The following is a 14,698-nucleotide window of genomic DNA, read 5'->3' on the forward strand; positions in this document are numbered from 1 at the left end:
CCGCGACTCCCACCGTACTTACATCGGCATCAATCGTTTTTCGGCTTGGCAAACATCAGCATCGCCGTTTGTTTTGTTAATACCTGATATCGACTTGCGATGTCCACGTCAGCCCACATCATGGTTATCAAACTCATGGATTACGTCATGCCAACAAAAATCCAGTTATGGCATATGGCACGTGTCATCAGCACCGTTGGATGCGAAGCCGAACCCCAAGTGCTCAAGACCATGACAAGGCCCCGGCAAGGCACTCTAGGCGACTACCTTGTGTGGTCGCCAGCCTGGAGGCGCAACCCCATTCTTTCATAGGAATGCTAACCCAAGCAAGGCAGCGCTTACCCAATGCATGAGGTGGTGTAGAACAACGACAACAAGTTATGTACACGACCATCACAAACAAATGGATTGACCTGGTGTCGGGATCTTCGTGACACCAGGATGGCGAGTGGCCCACCGCTCAGCTCTCGTGTCAGCTCTCATGATGTCATAGCTAGCCAACTGGCCCAAGATGCGATACTCGCTCAAATTTGCTTGGAAAGACGCGAAGTGCGACATGCAATATCAGTAATCCCCCTCCTAAGTAGTACTAGCAGTCCTAGGACATGGAAGTTCATGGATTTAATTCCCTCGAAAGCAAAACAGACCCAGCCGATGCACTCCGTGTCACTGCGATCGAAGACCACCTGTGCACCTCAAATGTTCCGGCCAGGTCAATAGTCAGCTTGCATGTTCTCATGGGAGTATCAAGCCATCGCAGTTGCCGCGCTTTGCGACCCACGGGTTGTCGTATGACCGGCCGTTAGCCTCCTAAACTCCGCCAGCGCTGCTACGTGGCGATTCTTCTTGGCCACGTCCACCGGCGTGTCCCCACTGCCGTCACGCGAGCCCACCACCGCGACGCCTCCGGCTGACAGCAGGAGACGCAGCAGCTGGGAGGAGCCCTTGCGGGCGGCCACATGCAACACGCTCTGGCCGTACTTGTTGGGTGCCAGCACAAGCTCACCCGCGCCGGCCGCACCAGCCGCCTGTCGGGAAGCGGTCAGACGTACAGACGAACTAATAGGTAACACAACTGAAGCGAGTGTGCGTCACAGGGTGTCGCACCAATCGTCACAAAGAAAGGAGGCAATGGTATAGCAGTAAAGCAGCGCACGGATGAGACAGCGACACGAGGATACCGCTATTCCAGCAAGCAACCCCGGGTTACCCACGTGCCCCCCGGCTCCGACTCCATCATCACGTGCCCCCACCTGCAGGAGGTACGCCGCCACATCAGCGCGGTTGGCTACCGCAGCCGCATGCAGGGGCGTCCAGGAGTCGCCGTACATCTCGGGGTCCTGCCAGTCAATCCCACGCGCTTTGCAGTACAGCAGCAGCTCCTTAACACAGCCCAGGTGGCCCCGCAGCGCCGCAATGTAGAGGGGGGTCTCACCCGCGGAGTTGCCCAGGCGGGGGTCCGACCCCGCTGCTAGCAGCCGCTCCACCACCGCAGTGTGTCCCGCCTCCGAGGCTAGGAACAGCGCAGTGCTGCCCGCTGTGTCGCGTGCGTCCACAACGGCCCCCGCCGCCAGCAGCTTAGACACCACACCTGCACTGCCCCGCTCCGCAGCCAGGTGCAGCGGTGTACTGCGGGTGACGCTGGAGCAGTTGACGGCGCAGCGCAGCACCGTGGACACCGCGAGCTGGTCCAATACCTCACCGGCACGGCTGCTCACGCCGACAGCCTGCACGAGTGAACCACAACCACCGCCACCATGTTTGTGCATGACAGGAGTCCAGCAGCTGCCCTTCTGCTCTGCTTCCCACTCCTCCGGGCAGTGCGCCGCCAGTCGAGCCGCACCAAGGACGCGCCGCAAGGTGTGTCGCGCTGCCTCCACGTCTGTGCCGTCCTGGGAGGCGAAGTCCCAGACCTGCACGGGCGGGCGGCCGCCGAGGGCCTCCCCATCCGCCAGCACCCGGCGCAGGCACTGCACTAGCGGCTGGGGGAAGAGGGTCAGTTCCAGCGCCACCAGGCGCGGCAGGGACAGCACAGCGGCCACCAAATGCCGGGCCGCGGTAAGATGTGCCTGAGCGGTGGCGGCCGTGCTGGTCAGGGCGGGCTTGTATGCCGAGACCAGGAGGTCTGAGGTGCGCGGCGGCAGCTCCGGGGCCGGGTGGGCGCTGCTGAGGAGGGCCGACAGCGCCAGGGTGCTGCCACCCAGCAGCAGGAAGCGGAGACTGCTGCCTGGCCTGTAGCGGGAGATAGTGCTGCGACCGCCGTGGTATGTCGTACCACTCGGCGCCACAGCGCCACCGCAAATGGCCGTGAGTGCGTCAATGGCCGAGCCATGCAGCCGCAGGCAGTTATTCAGCGCCAGGACCTGCGGGATCCATTCAACAGGGGCGCAGGTGGCGGATTAGGGAGGGAACAAGGAGGGGAGCGAGGAGGGGAACGAGGCAAGGAACAAGCGGGCGCCGGGGCCCCGGGGAAAGGGGAGGGAAACCCCGGGAACCACACGTTATGTATCCAAGGCGTAGACACACAAAACAGCTCCACCCTAGGAAAGGGACGAATTGGCGGATGGGTGTAACAACAGGATAATATTTACAGCCTGGAAATCCCCGTGTCGTGATGAGGGCTTAAGGCCCCTTGTTTCTTTGCGAGTCGGTCATATGAAGGACAGCGCAGACTAACGAGTTACCGCGCCACAGCCTCACCTGCAATTCTGTAGTCCACGGCAGTGGAGGTGTGGAGGCATCCAGCCCCGCTCCAGCTCCGGTGGCAGAGGAGACCGGCCAACGGCCCAGGTCCAAGTGGCTCAGCGCCAGAACTTTCAAGCCGGGCACCGCCAGCAGCTCATCCAGGCTACCGCCGTGAAGCTGGAAGCAGCGCTGTAGGTTGGCAAAGCGCAGCGGTAGTGGCCTGGCTGCAGGGCCCCGGACTGCAGCGAAGTCATCTGCCCTGGCTGCTTCTGGCAGCGAGGTCCCACCCGGGCAGGTGCTGCCGCCTGTTGGCTTCCACCGGTAGGTCACTGCCGCCCCCGACGTGGCCCGAGCCAGGGAAGTCACCCCCCCGTGAGTTATCTTGCGGGCCCCGGATACGTCCAGCATCTGCAGCCGGGGGAGCCTCGCAACAAGATAGTCCACATCGCTGTCCTCCAGAGGCATGTTTGGGAGGAGAAGCGCCACAGTGCCTGTCGAGAAGGGAAGAGATTGCGACACGGGGAGCTTACTCCAGCAGGGAGACCCCGGCCCAATCAAGACTTTCTGTATTTTCACACTGGTTGCGCTTCATAATAAGCGTCAGCTTATGTTACGCAACAGCTTATACAAGGTATAGTTTGTAGAGAAACTTCGTTCTATTAGAAGCACTCTTGCCGTCGAACGGACCCAAAGCGGAAAGCACCCACCTGGCATATATTTGCATACGCCTAGAAGCGCCTTGGGCATGGTAACAAAAATGCCCTCAGAAATGTTTCCACCGCCTGGAGTAGTGGACAACTTCCAAGATCGTATGTCCAGAACAAGTTCAGCATCAGACACATGACCCTTAAGTAGTTTGCACGCGCAGATGGAGCTGGCCAGGTCCCGTGGGTCTGTGAGGAATGAGACGACTGACGTAATCACCTGCAGACTCAAGACGGTAGCGCCGTCAGCTACGAGGACGAATGGTGATGCGAACGAAGCTATAGCGCACCTCTGAGGGCAGGCCTGATAGGTCAAATGCGTCAAAAGGAGGTTTATTGAGCTCAGCTGTGACCTCGAAGACGGCCTGGGCGCGCAGGGCCGTTGGCTTCCATTCCGGCGCATGAGGGTTTAGAGGTCGCATTGCTGCACCCTAGCCGGGAACGCCCCACTCCCGTTGGGCTGCTGGGCCAGCGCCCCAGGCCCTTGATGGCCTCCCCTCGCTTTCCCGCTGGAGCCGCTGCACCGTGCATTCAGGTCAAGAAAGAGGGGTGGATTTAAGTGGAACGCGCGAACGCGTATATGAAGCGTGGGGTGCAGCGGAGAAGCGTATATAACTATGATTAAGGGATTCATTGTGCCTGTGGCATGATAAGGAAGATGGTCGAACGTCCGTACATATGGATTGCAATTCTCAGGGATGGTGCTAGCTCTTATATAATTTTAATATCATTTTTTAGAACAATGCGGCTAGTTCTAGCTTGGGAAGCGATCCCGACGCCTTGAGGGAGCTGTCTAATTGAAACCACTTAGGCGTCCGGAAATGAGAAATGTAGCTTGAGATTACTGTCCCATAGTATAACTGCTGTGGTGACTTGTAATAATAGCCTTGAAGGCTCTCATTTATCTGTTCAACGCGCTCAGTGGCCATTTTTGCAACCGTCAAGTGCTTTACCTTAAGCACTGGCCCGCTGGGGGAACATGCAACATACCTACGAAGTAAGACTTGAAAATTTACCATATTTTTGGGCAAATGTATGCTGCGGCATGCGTAACGGAAACATAACAGACTTCACAACCTTATTTTTCCGGGTCCTTGCCAGGTGCGAATCCACACGGGCGACAGCTGGGGCCGTGGATGCGCCTCCAGTGTGGCGTTTACCGTCTACGGCAGCCAGTACACCCTGACCTCCGAAATCTGTGTGCGACAGGTATGCACGCACTGCACATATTTGGCGCAACCATCTGCCAACCTTACCTCACTCCCCAAACGAAGCGCCCTCCCACTGTGCACCGCCTCCTTGCTCATGCGCCCTGACCTGCACAGCTCAGCTCCAGTGGCCATGCCCCCCGGCGCGACATCGTGTCCACCCTGCCCTTCAACCCGGCATACACGTACACATACACACATACACACACACCGAACACTCCCCGCGCTCATGTCCTCAGGATATTCCCCCGGTCTTACCCAAACGGGGCCGAGCTGTTCAGTTCGCAGCCGCCAAAGCGGACTCAGAAGCACGGAAGCAGAAGGTGAGCGGGTGGAGGTGGTGTGTGGGGGGGGCCATGGGCTGCCGCAGCCACCACCATGTAGTCCAGTACACGGCAGCCTGTGGTGACTGGCACTAAGGGTTAAGGGGACGGCGGGAAACCAGCGGCGTCTTCAGACCACCTGTCAGGTGGGCGATGACAGGTTAGGGGGTTTCAGGGGGGAGTCAAGTCCACCTTGGCAGTGGTCGTGATGGTAAGGGGGGGTGGAAAGGAAAACCTCAAGCTCAGATGTGGCGGGATGGTGGGGGGACGTTAGGCAGGAGTTCCTTGAGCTGTACGGCACTTGCGAGGTTGTCGGAGCTTGCTGACATTTGCCCTGGCTCGCCTCCCGTTGTTTCCGCTCCCCTCCCACCTTCCCACCTCCCCCTCTTCCCTCCTCCCCCCCTTCCCTCCTCCCCCCTTTCCCCCCTCCCCACCTCCGTATCACCGTCACTTGGGACAACCGCACAAAGTGCGACGCGGGTCGAGGTGAGCGATATCCTGGGTGGTGGTGGTGGTGGTGGTGGTGGTCGGCAGGTTACAGGAGGAGCTCCGGAGTCCTGAGCTGCGTCCTTACGTCTCCCCCTCCCCCGCCCCCTCCCGTCAGGCGGTCCCCCCCTTGAGCGGCGCAATGTGTTTTCGCTGGTGTCACGATGGCTCCACTCTGAGGGGGGAGTGGGGCGGTTGAGGCAGCTGGTGCGGGAGGTGGACTCACACGCGGACGCCGGAGGGGGGGACGGGGTGCTGGATATGGAGGAGGTCAAGAAGCTGCTGGCACTGGTACGTGGGGTTGGGGCCTGGGGTGGGGTGGACCATCCGGTTGGGGGGCTGGTGGTCGGGGCAGTTAAGGGGAGGTCTTGGGACCGTTGTGGCTTGATGCGCGTTTGTGTGTGTTTCCCCCCAACTCCCCCACCCCCCACCGCTCCCTTCTCCCCCTTGCCCGCCAGGCCGTCCCCTCCATATCGGATCTGGAGACCCAGCTGTTCGTGGCGATGGTGGATATGAACGGCGACGGAGCACTGAGTGAGGGGGAGCTGGTGCAGAGTGTGGTGGACTGTGCGGGTATTGATGAGGCCGTGTCGGCAGGGGGGGGAGGGGAGGGAGCTGGCGGACTGGCGGGATCTGGATCTGTAGCGGCGGGAGCGGGGGCCGGCCCCGGCAGCCCCGGCAGTTTGTTGGGCTGTTTGGAGGCGGCTGTCCAACACCTGCGGAGCAATGTGACGGCAGTGGAGGCCAAGTTGGTGCAGATGAACCCGCCAGGTGGGGGAGGGGGAGGGGCCTGAGAGGGGGGGAGGAAGCGTCGTAGGGGGAAGGTGGAGGACAATGCAATGCTAGGAGGGTTTCTTGTCCTTAGGGCCCTGACCAACATCTAACGACCCGGGGTGTTTGGTGGGGAGAGTTCCACCCCCGCCGGGATCGCCGGGCTGGCTGGCTGACCAGGTGTTGATGTCCCCTGCCACCGTCACATCTGGCTGCTGCCCCCCACGTAACCGCCTAACCGGAGATCACCCCTCTCTCCCCCTCACCCACCACCCCAGGGGGGTACCTGACGTTCACCCAGCTCAGTGAGCTGTTCCAGGTGGGTAGGGTAGGTGAAACACACACACGCTGGGGGGGAGGGGCCGGGACCCGGGCAGCGGCCGGGAGGGAGGGGGGTTTTATCGCCTGCTGCCGCCAAGCGCATGGGGCAGCGGCCGGGAGGGATCACCAAGGAGGGCATCGTGAAGCGGCGGGCGGTTGGAGCAACCCGGTCGCGGGGGGGCGCACATGCGCACTGGCACTGACGTGTACTGCCACCTTCAGCGTGGTGGTGATGATGATTATAGTGGCCGTACAACTGGTACTGCTGCCGCGGGTTAACCTGTTTGCCTGTATGCCTGCCTGCCGTACCACCTCCACTGCTGTTCAGGCAGTTGTTCCGGAAAGTCTGGGGGGTCGTGCGGCTGTCCGCGCTCTCATGGTGAGTGGGGTGGGGAGTGTGGGGGGGGGCGGGGTATTGTCATTACAGGGGTGGGTGCATGTTGGGGGCCATTGCCGTACTAAGCGGACCTCCTGCGGTGCCCCTTCCCCCCAGGTCCCGGTGCTAGGTACCTATCGGGGAATATCGTACCAGGGCTGTATGTATGTAAATATGTGTGTGTGGCGGCCTCCTGGTTTGCCGCCCCACCGACCCGGAACCTTCTCCGCCCCTCCCGCCCCTCCCCCCCCTCCCGCCCCTCCCCCCCCTCCCGCCCCTCCCCCCCCTCCCGCCCTCCCGCCCAGGCCCACGTCGGCCGCACCGCCATCTTGTCCCCCCTGGACCCCGGGGTGCACCTGGGGGAGCTGAGGCGCTGCTTCGGACTGCAGGTAGCTAGGGGGGGGCGAGGGGGGGCAAGGGGGAGTTGTGTGTGGTGTTGGGAGGAGGCAGCACGGCTCCGGGGACTGGCTGGGGCAGCGGGGCCGTGTTGCCTCCTCCCACCACACCCATCGGTGCACACGCGGCTGGGGCTGCACCCGGGTCCCTCTCACCGCGTACCCTCCCTCCGCCGTAACCCCCTCCTCTCCTCTCCCCGCCCCGCCCCGCCCCACCTGGTTGGGGCCCTCAGGCCGGCACCGCGACGGACGGCCCGGCGGCGGCGGCCGCGGGGTGGGTACCGGGTCGGCCTAGGGACGTGTTCAAGCTGCTCCGATACCACGTGAAACACAACCGGGCCCAGCTGGACGAGCTGTTCCCGCGGGGGTCGGACCTGACCGTAAACCAGGTGGGGTGGGGGGAGGAGAGCGGGTTGGTGGCGGGTTGGTGACAGGGAGGCGAGGGGTGGCGAGAACTGCAGCCTTGGGGTCTGTAGAGACTGGCGGGGCCGGTTGTGACGTTCTGGTCGTGAGTGTGTGTGACGATAGCACAGTGCCGTCCACTGTAAGGCACGTAAAACGATGTAATGCCCAGGGCCCCCGAGCTCATGCGTGCACGTGTGTGTGCGTGGGGGGGGGGGATGAAGAGGGAACCGCCTTGTGTGGCACTTGATGGCAGTTACACAGACATAATTGCGACGGGGTGATGGTCGTTAGCAGGGTGGGAGCTCACTGGCGCGGGTCCACCTACCCGTATTGGGTAGCACTCAGTCCCGGTTGGGGGGCTGTGGTGCCACGAGCGAACCCCGCCTGCGTCCCTGTCGCACCTCTCCACCCCCGCTACCCACCACCGCTTAAACTCACTTCCGTACTCCCCCGGTCGTCCAGGTTCGTCATCTTGTACGACAGATGCTTGAGTCCCGGGTGGGTGAGCCCCCGCTGACGGGGCGGGAGGCCCGGCACCTGGTTGCCGTACTGGACGTGAATGGGAGCGGCACTCTCTCCCGCGAGGAGTTCGACAGTGGCCTCAAGAACTGCAGGTGGGGGCTTTGGGGTGCTGGTGGGTAGCTCGTGCCGCGCTGGAGTGCTCAGTGTCGGAGTGGATTTCCCCCCTCGGGTGGTATAGCTGTGAGGGCCGCGTGTGGGGGGATGTATGCGGATGGGGGCGGCACTAACCCTCAGTAACCCCCGGCTGAAGTACGGGGGTGGGGGGTACTGGGGGGGCCTCAAGGAGCCGGAGCCGGCCCCCGCTGAAGAACCCGAGGCCCGGAGAGACCGCGCTGTACTGCTTGGAGGTATCCCTGTATAACCCCTTGGACGTCGACGGTTGGTTGTTGGTGTTCTACCTGATGATGGCCACCCGGTGCTGCCCCCCCTTACTAACTGCCCTTGCATGACAGCCTGTGACTGCCACTCGCCGTCTGGACCCACCACCACCACCACCTGGTCTCCTCGCTCCCCCTGCTGCTATTTCCGCCCCCCCTGATTGGCCTCGTGGTTGCCTCGCACCTTCCCCTCTTCAACTCCCCTCCCTCGCTTTTCCGCCTTCCGTCCCCACTTCCCCGCACTTCCCCCACTTCCCCGCAGGGACATCTCAGCGGCACTAACCCAGATCCAGATCCAAGGTCGGGGTCTGGATCCCGCTGCTCTGCAGGGGCAGCTGGATACACCCATGTACCCCCTCGGCCCCCCTGGAGGGGCGGCAGGAGGGGGAGGGGGAGGGGGAGGGGCCGATGCGAGGGCCCCCACCTGGGCGGACCTGCTGGGGGCCCTCAGGCAGCTGCATGAGCTGCTGGGGGGCCAGAATGAGGACGTGGAGGCGGTGTGGAGGAGACATGACTCCAGGGGGAAGGGGAGGTTAGACGCGTGTGAGCTACGCAAGGTGGGTGGGGTAGGGGGTGGGGGTAGGGGTGGTGTGACCGGTTTGCTGTTTGCTTAAGGGGGGGAAATGGCCCAGCCGGGGTTGCCGGAGCCGCCCTTTCACGTATAAGGGTGGGACTTGCAGATTTGTCGTTGCGCATTACTTTGGGACTGGAACGACCTTGTCTGTCTGTCTTCTGTCTGTTTTGTTCGTCCATCCTCAGGTGCTGCTGGAGCTATCTCCCCCCGGTCTGCTGCCTCTGCCCCTGCTGCGGGCGGTGCTCATGTGCCTGGACCTGTGGGACCCCTCGGAGCACGCGCTCATGTCCCGCAAGCACCTCCTGACGGCCCTGCGGGGGGACAGACCGCCGGACAGCCTGCAGCCCCCCCGGGTGGTGCCCCTGGCCAGTGTGGGACAAGGTAACGTGGTGGGGGCCGTGTCCTCCACGTCCAGATCCAGATCCAGATCCAGATCGGGGGGGAGGGAAGGGGGAATGGGATCTAATAAGTTGGTGATTTGGTAGTTGTCAGGGGGGGAGGGCGAGAGAATAGGGCTGTCGGGACTCTGTATAGTCGCACATGCAGGAAGGCTAGCTAATTGCGTTTTCTTATCAGTCCATGTACGGTAAATCGTACATAATCATTATGCGACGGTCGTGTAGGTAAAGTGGGAGGGGTTTCGTGACAACGTACGGCTGAGCGGCGGGGTACCGTCTTGGCCGTACATGTGCACGACGGTGGTGACCCGCGCTCAGCGGCACATCCTGTCCCGCCCCGTCACTGGTGGACTTTTCCCCCAAGCGTGTGTGTATGTATGTACGTATGCATGTTGCAGGTGTAACGATGGCAACGCGACCACTGCCGAGTATCAGTCAAGGGTTGACTCAGGCCCTGTATGGCGGCAATGTGGACACGGGGCTCCCGGGGCTCCTGCCTGACCCGGCGCAGTGGGCGGAGTGGCACGGCAACGTCAAGACAGCGAACCGGCCTTCCGGTGGGTCGTGTGACCTCGTACAGGTGGTGGGGGTGGGTGGGGTGGGGTAGTCCGTGGCAGGGAGCGGCGCTCACTTTCCATCACCCTCCGTGGCCGGCCAGGTGTAGCGAGGGCAATGGGGGTCGGGCCCGTGGCTGACAGGGCGACTGGGGCGACTGGGGGGCCGTAACGCCTGCATGCATTCCGTGAGCTGTCTGGGTCTCGATGATGACTACTCCCGGCTCTGATTGGGGGTCAACTGCTGCTACTGCTACTTCTAATGCCATCGCGACTGCTTTTGTTACGTTTGTTGCTGCTGCCACTCTTTCTGCTGCTCGTGGTGCTTTTCACGTGTACTTGTGCGGCCGCCGATGTGTGTGTCTGTAGGGGCTGTGACACTTGGCGGTTCGCAGCTGCCCCCCAGTCCGGGGTTCTGGAGGGCCCAGTGGAAGTGGCACACCGCCTGGCTGGCGGCCAACACCGCCCACCGCCAGACGGCAGTAGCAGGTCCCCCAGCCACTGCTGCAACAACGTCCGCATCCACATCTACACTTGGACAGGGACAGAGCACCGCGGCTGCTCCCGCTGCGGTGGCGGCCACCAGCCCCGCTGCCACCACCCCCAGCCCCAACTGCCTGGAGTGCCGCATGTGGCCCCATGTGTCGGTGAGGCCGTGGGGGCATGGGGGAAGAGTTTGGGAGTGGGCTGTCGTACATTACGGCGGCTACATGGAGGGCTTTCGACTGCGTGAGGACCCAGGCTAATGTTTAATGCCTCACAAACACACCATTCTTACGTTCTGCCTAACAAGCTCATCAGTTCACCATACATCCTCCGGCGCTTATCACAGGTGGCAGCAGTGCCGTACATTAACGCTGTGTATGGCAGCGAGCTGGCTGCATGGACGAAAGCAGGTGCAGCTGCGGCGGGGGGTGCAAGTCCGCCGCCGCAGGGCCCTGGCGGCCGCCCCGGCCCCGAGCCCCCACCGGTAGGGCTGGAGGGAGGGTTGGGGTCCGTGGTGCCGGTCACCTACCCCGCCGCGCCGCCTGCGGGTCGCCCGGCCGGCCAAGGCGCGGGGCCTGTGGTGGAGGCGGTGGAGGTTGAGGGGGGCCCGGGGGCCCCTGATGCCGCTGCACTGGGGGGTGGGCCGCATGTCGCAGAGCAGCCCGAGGGGCCCCTTGCCACTCAGCTGCCGCAGCAGCCGCAGCCTCAGCAGCAGCAGGCGGTGGAGACGCCAAGGGACGGCGGGGACTCCTCTCTCGCTCCAGGGAAAGACCAGCCGGCTTCCCACAGGCCGCCAGTGCCCGCAGCTGGGCCGCTGGCCGACCCGCAGGCAGCTGTGCTCGGTGCAACATCTTCACCCGTAGCGCCTGCAGCAGTTCAGCAGCCCGCGCCTGTGGCCGACACGCCTCAGCAGCCGGGCACCACGCAGGCGGGGTTGCCTCAGCAGCCGGGCACCACGCAGGCGGGGTTGCCTCAGCAGCCGGGCACCACGCAGGCGGGGTTGCCTCAGCAGCCGGGCACCACGCAGGCGGGGTTGCCTCAGCAGCCGGGCACCACGCAGGCGGGGTTGCCTCAGCAGCCGGGCACCACGCAGGCGGGGTTGCCTCAGCAGCCGGGCACCACGCAGGCGGGGTTGCCTCAGCAGCCGGGCACCACGCAGGCGGGGTTGCCTCAGCAGCCGGGCACCACGCAGGCGGGGTTGCCTCAGCAGCCGGGCACCACGCAGGCGGGGTTGCCTCAGCAGCCGGGCACCACGCAGGCGGGGTTGCCTCAGCAGCCGGGCACCACGCAGGCGGGGTTGCCTCAGCAGCCGGGCACCACGCAGGCGGGGTTGCCTCAGCAGCCGGGCACCACGCAGGCGGGGTTGCCTCAGCAGCCGGGCACCACGCAGGCGGGGTTGCCTCAGCAGCCGCCTGCGGCCGCCGAGGTGGCGGAGGCGGGGGCCCCAGGGCCGGAGCCGCTTCCGTCCCCGCCCCCGCAGAAGGACGTTACTCCCAGGTCGCCACTTCCGGGCGGTGTGCTGGAGCCATCCGATGTGAAAGGCTCCGTGGCAGGCAGCGACCTCCCTGCTGCTGCAGCTCCTGCTGCAGCGGCTGCTACTGCTCCGGTGGATGTAGCGTCTGCTGATGCGGCAGATGCGGCTCCTCCTGTCGTGGGTGAGTCATCTTCAGCAGCATTAGCTGATGTACCGGCGGCGGTGGTGGCACAGGCACCCGAGAAGCCGCCTGCTGATGCGGCGGCGGCGGTGGCAGCGGTGGCTGCACCCTCAGTTGCACCACCGGTTGCAGGGGTGGCGGCGATTCGTGCCGCAGGGCCGGTGGAGCTCCCTGCAGCTGTCACTGGTGTTATTGCCGCTACTGCTCCAACCGCTGCAGCTGCTACGGCTACAGCAGCATTGGAGGTACCGCCACCTGAAGCACCGCAACCGGGTGAGGGGCCGGAGGTGCGCGAGGTGACCAGGGGTAAACCAGTTTCGGAGCCCCGCCAGCCGCCTGCTGGACAACAACAGCTCGTCCAGGTGCGTGTGAACCTGGGGGGTTAAGTGAATGTGGCGTGGGGGGTTTGACCAGTTGATGGTCCGTTTCGGGGGTCTGTGCTGCGGGATGCCTATGGGGCTAAATCCCGCCCATTTTCTGTCTCGTCCACAAAACCCTACAACGGGCCCCCTCGCACACGCAGTCCCCACAGCGGATATTACTTCATCGCAATACGTGTTTTCCTCTCCTGGCCCTCGCCCGACGTCTCCAGACTTCCACCCCGCCCCAGGTGCCGCCGCTATTAGTCCCCGCGCGTGTACTGTCGTACAAGGTCGTACTGGCGCCGGGTGCTCAGCTGGGTGATGTGGACTCTGTCATGTTGAAGACCAGCAGCGGTACCAGGACTGGTAGCAGCGCCGCAGGTGGGTGGCATGGGGAGCTGGGTGGAGCGTATCCCTCTGCTGGGGGGCGGTGGGGACTATGAAGGATCTGCAGGTGCAGGGGACACAGAACCCCAACATTGAGTCCAAACGCAGCTGCTCCTTTTCCTGGGCAACAAGGGAAAGCCTTTGGTCCTTTGGTGCGCTGCACATGCACGTTTCATTTCCGGCAATCTGCTGCTCCCCTTCTTCCCCCTTCCTCCCAGCCCCCTGCTACCTGGACAAGGTGGAGGTGATGTGCAGCAGCAGTGACCCGCCCCTGCTGTGGGAGGTGACGGTGCGGCGCTGGCTGCGACCTGGGGAGCCGCTGGGGCCCCTCAGACCCGACCCAGTCGCCTGGGAGGAGTGGGACATGGGGCAGGTGGGGAGATTGTGAAGTGCCCTGCTCCTTTGACTTATTCGCCGTGGGCTGTTATTGGCGTCCCGGCTTATGCTTAGAACACCTCCGCCTGTGCCTGAGAGGCGTGCCTGAGGGCGTGCCAGAGGGCGTCAGGGCCGCCACGGAGGGAGTTCTGCGGTGCCGCCATCAGAGGAGCTGCCTGTGCAGGGCAGTGAACTCACTGCAGTGGAGTTGTGGTTGGACAGGGAGAGAGCGCTGCAGAGGCAAAGCGGGTCTCTGCTCTGCGAGGCAGCCCCGCTGCTAACCTCCAGTTGATGCTGCGGAGCTGGCTTGGGACCCCTCTCACCAAATGGCCACCCGGTGGTTCCGATAAAGCTCCCCGCTTGTACACACCCTTTGCTAGGTCTTCTCGAACCTCACGTGCCCTTGAATCACGATCCTATTCGTTGGTTCTCCGCTCCGAAACCCGCATTTCCGCCCTGCCGTACGAGCAGGCTGGCGACTCCTCTGGAGCGCCTGGTTGTGTAGTGTACCTGAATCGCAACCTGGGGGAAGTCAGCTGGAGGACCCCGCCCCGGAGCCCACTGCCCGCATTGCCAGGTAAGGGGTGTCGGGGGGGGGGGCCCTCATGAGACGTACCTGCAGGGTGTGCGGCACATGCATGCAGCTGCAAGTGGCCGCCATCATTGGCAGGTGCAGGTGTAGTTGTAGGGATATTTGCAAGGTTGTGTCCGCTTGCCCCTACATGACTGCCGGGTGGCTGCCTGGACCCTTCACATCGTTCGGAAGGGGGTGGTGCGGGCCCGGGGCCCATCTCTATCCGCCATGTTACTCTAAGCAGTGGGGCCGCAGCTGCTGACCCTCCCCCCTGGAGCTGCCCCCGCATGCGCCTTTGTGCACATCCTCGGGTGCTCCGCCTGGGGCGTCTTCTGTCGCAAGGCATACACCGGTATTCATCCACCCGGTTTGCAGGTGCGGTTCCGAATCCGCAGCTGAAGGAGTGGACATGGCCCTCCCCCCGCCCCAGCCCCCGCCCCAGCTCTGGAACCCCTCAGTTGGCCTCGGGGGAGTGGGCCCAGCTGTCGGGTGTTCCCCCGCTGTCAGTGCCCCGTGTCCGGGTGCGCTTCCTGGACTGCTTGAAAAGCCCCACCGTGTTCCGAGCCGTGCGAGTGAGAAGCACCTACGAGCTGGGCTTCGGGGGCCAGCTGGGCGCTGTGCCTGGACAAGAGGTCGGGGACTCGGGCGGGGTGGAGAGGGGGGAGGGCTCGTGGATGAGTGCTTGCCAACCACCACACAAAACTGCGTCTGGGCCTTATGTATGTAGCCATGGACGGCGCCCCTTGGTCATGTTAGGGTT

General features: G+C 63.6%; 2 protein-coding genes across 2 annotated transcripts in view; one reads left to right on the forward strand and one right to left on the reverse strand.

The window, feature by feature from the left end:
• Positions 1 to 62: 62 nt before the first annotated feature.
• ank6 (ankyrin-repeat protein) lies at positions 63 to 1,769 on the reverse strand (the record flags this gene model as incomplete). The annotated part of the gene is made up of 2 exons (XM_002956975.1): positions 63 to 971; positions 1,215 to 1,769. The coding sequence occupies 2 exons, from the start codon at positions 1,767 to 1,769 to the stop codon at positions 747 to 749; spliced, it is 780 nt and encodes a 259-aa protein (XP_002957021.1). The 3' UTR covers positions 63 to 746.
• Positions 1,770 to 4,368: 2,599 nt separating this feature from the next.
• Positions 4,369 to 14,698, forward strand: part of VOLCADRAFT_98071 (uncharacterized protein) — a gene marked incomplete at both ends in the record, with an annotated part of 30,684 nt that continues 20,354 nt past the window's right edge. Inside the window, 21 exons of the mRNA XM_002956938.1 lie at positions 4,369 to 4,490; positions 4,538 to 4,598; positions 4,837 to 4,920; positions 5,391 to 5,406; positions 5,525 to 5,697; positions 5,865 to 6,177; positions 6,456 to 6,496; positions 6,827 to 6,877; positions 7,180 to 7,263; positions 7,503 to 7,658; positions 8,137 to 8,288; positions 8,836 to 9,130; positions 9,333 to 9,528; positions 9,944 to 10,102; positions 10,469 to 10,746; positions 10,932 to 12,602; positions 12,851 to 12,983; positions 13,208 to 13,362; positions 13,836 to 13,941; positions 14,216 to 14,313; positions 14,397 to 14,570. Of these exons, the coding sequence (XP_002956984.1) occupies positions 4,369 to 4,490; positions 4,538 to 4,598; positions 4,837 to 4,920; positions 5,391 to 5,406; positions 5,525 to 5,697; positions 5,865 to 6,177; positions 6,456 to 6,496; positions 6,827 to 6,877; positions 7,180 to 7,263; positions 7,503 to 7,658; positions 8,137 to 8,288; positions 8,836 to 9,130; positions 9,333 to 9,528; positions 9,944 to 10,102; positions 10,469 to 10,746; positions 10,932 to 12,602; positions 12,851 to 12,983; positions 13,208 to 13,362; positions 13,836 to 13,941; positions 14,216 to 14,313; positions 14,397 to 14,570 (4,518 nt within the window). The remainder of the gene's footprint in view (positions 4,491 to 4,537; positions 4,599 to 4,836; positions 4,921 to 5,390; positions 5,407 to 5,524; positions 5,698 to 5,864; positions 6,178 to 6,455; positions 6,497 to 6,826; positions 6,878 to 7,179; positions 7,264 to 7,502; positions 7,659 to 8,136; positions 8,289 to 8,835; positions 9,131 to 9,332; positions 9,529 to 9,943; positions 10,103 to 10,468; positions 10,747 to 10,931; positions 12,603 to 12,850; positions 12,984 to 13,207; positions 13,363 to 13,835; positions 13,942 to 14,215; positions 14,314 to 14,396; positions 14,571 to 14,698) is intronic.

Source organism: Volvox carteri, assembly GCF_000143455.1.
Source record: "Volvox carteri f. nagariensis unplaced genomic scaffold VOLCAscaffold_67, whole genome shotgun sequence".
Lineage (NCBI taxonomy): Eukaryota > Viridiplantae > Chlorophyta > Chlorophyceae > Chlamydomonadales > Volvocaceae > Volvox > Volvox carteri.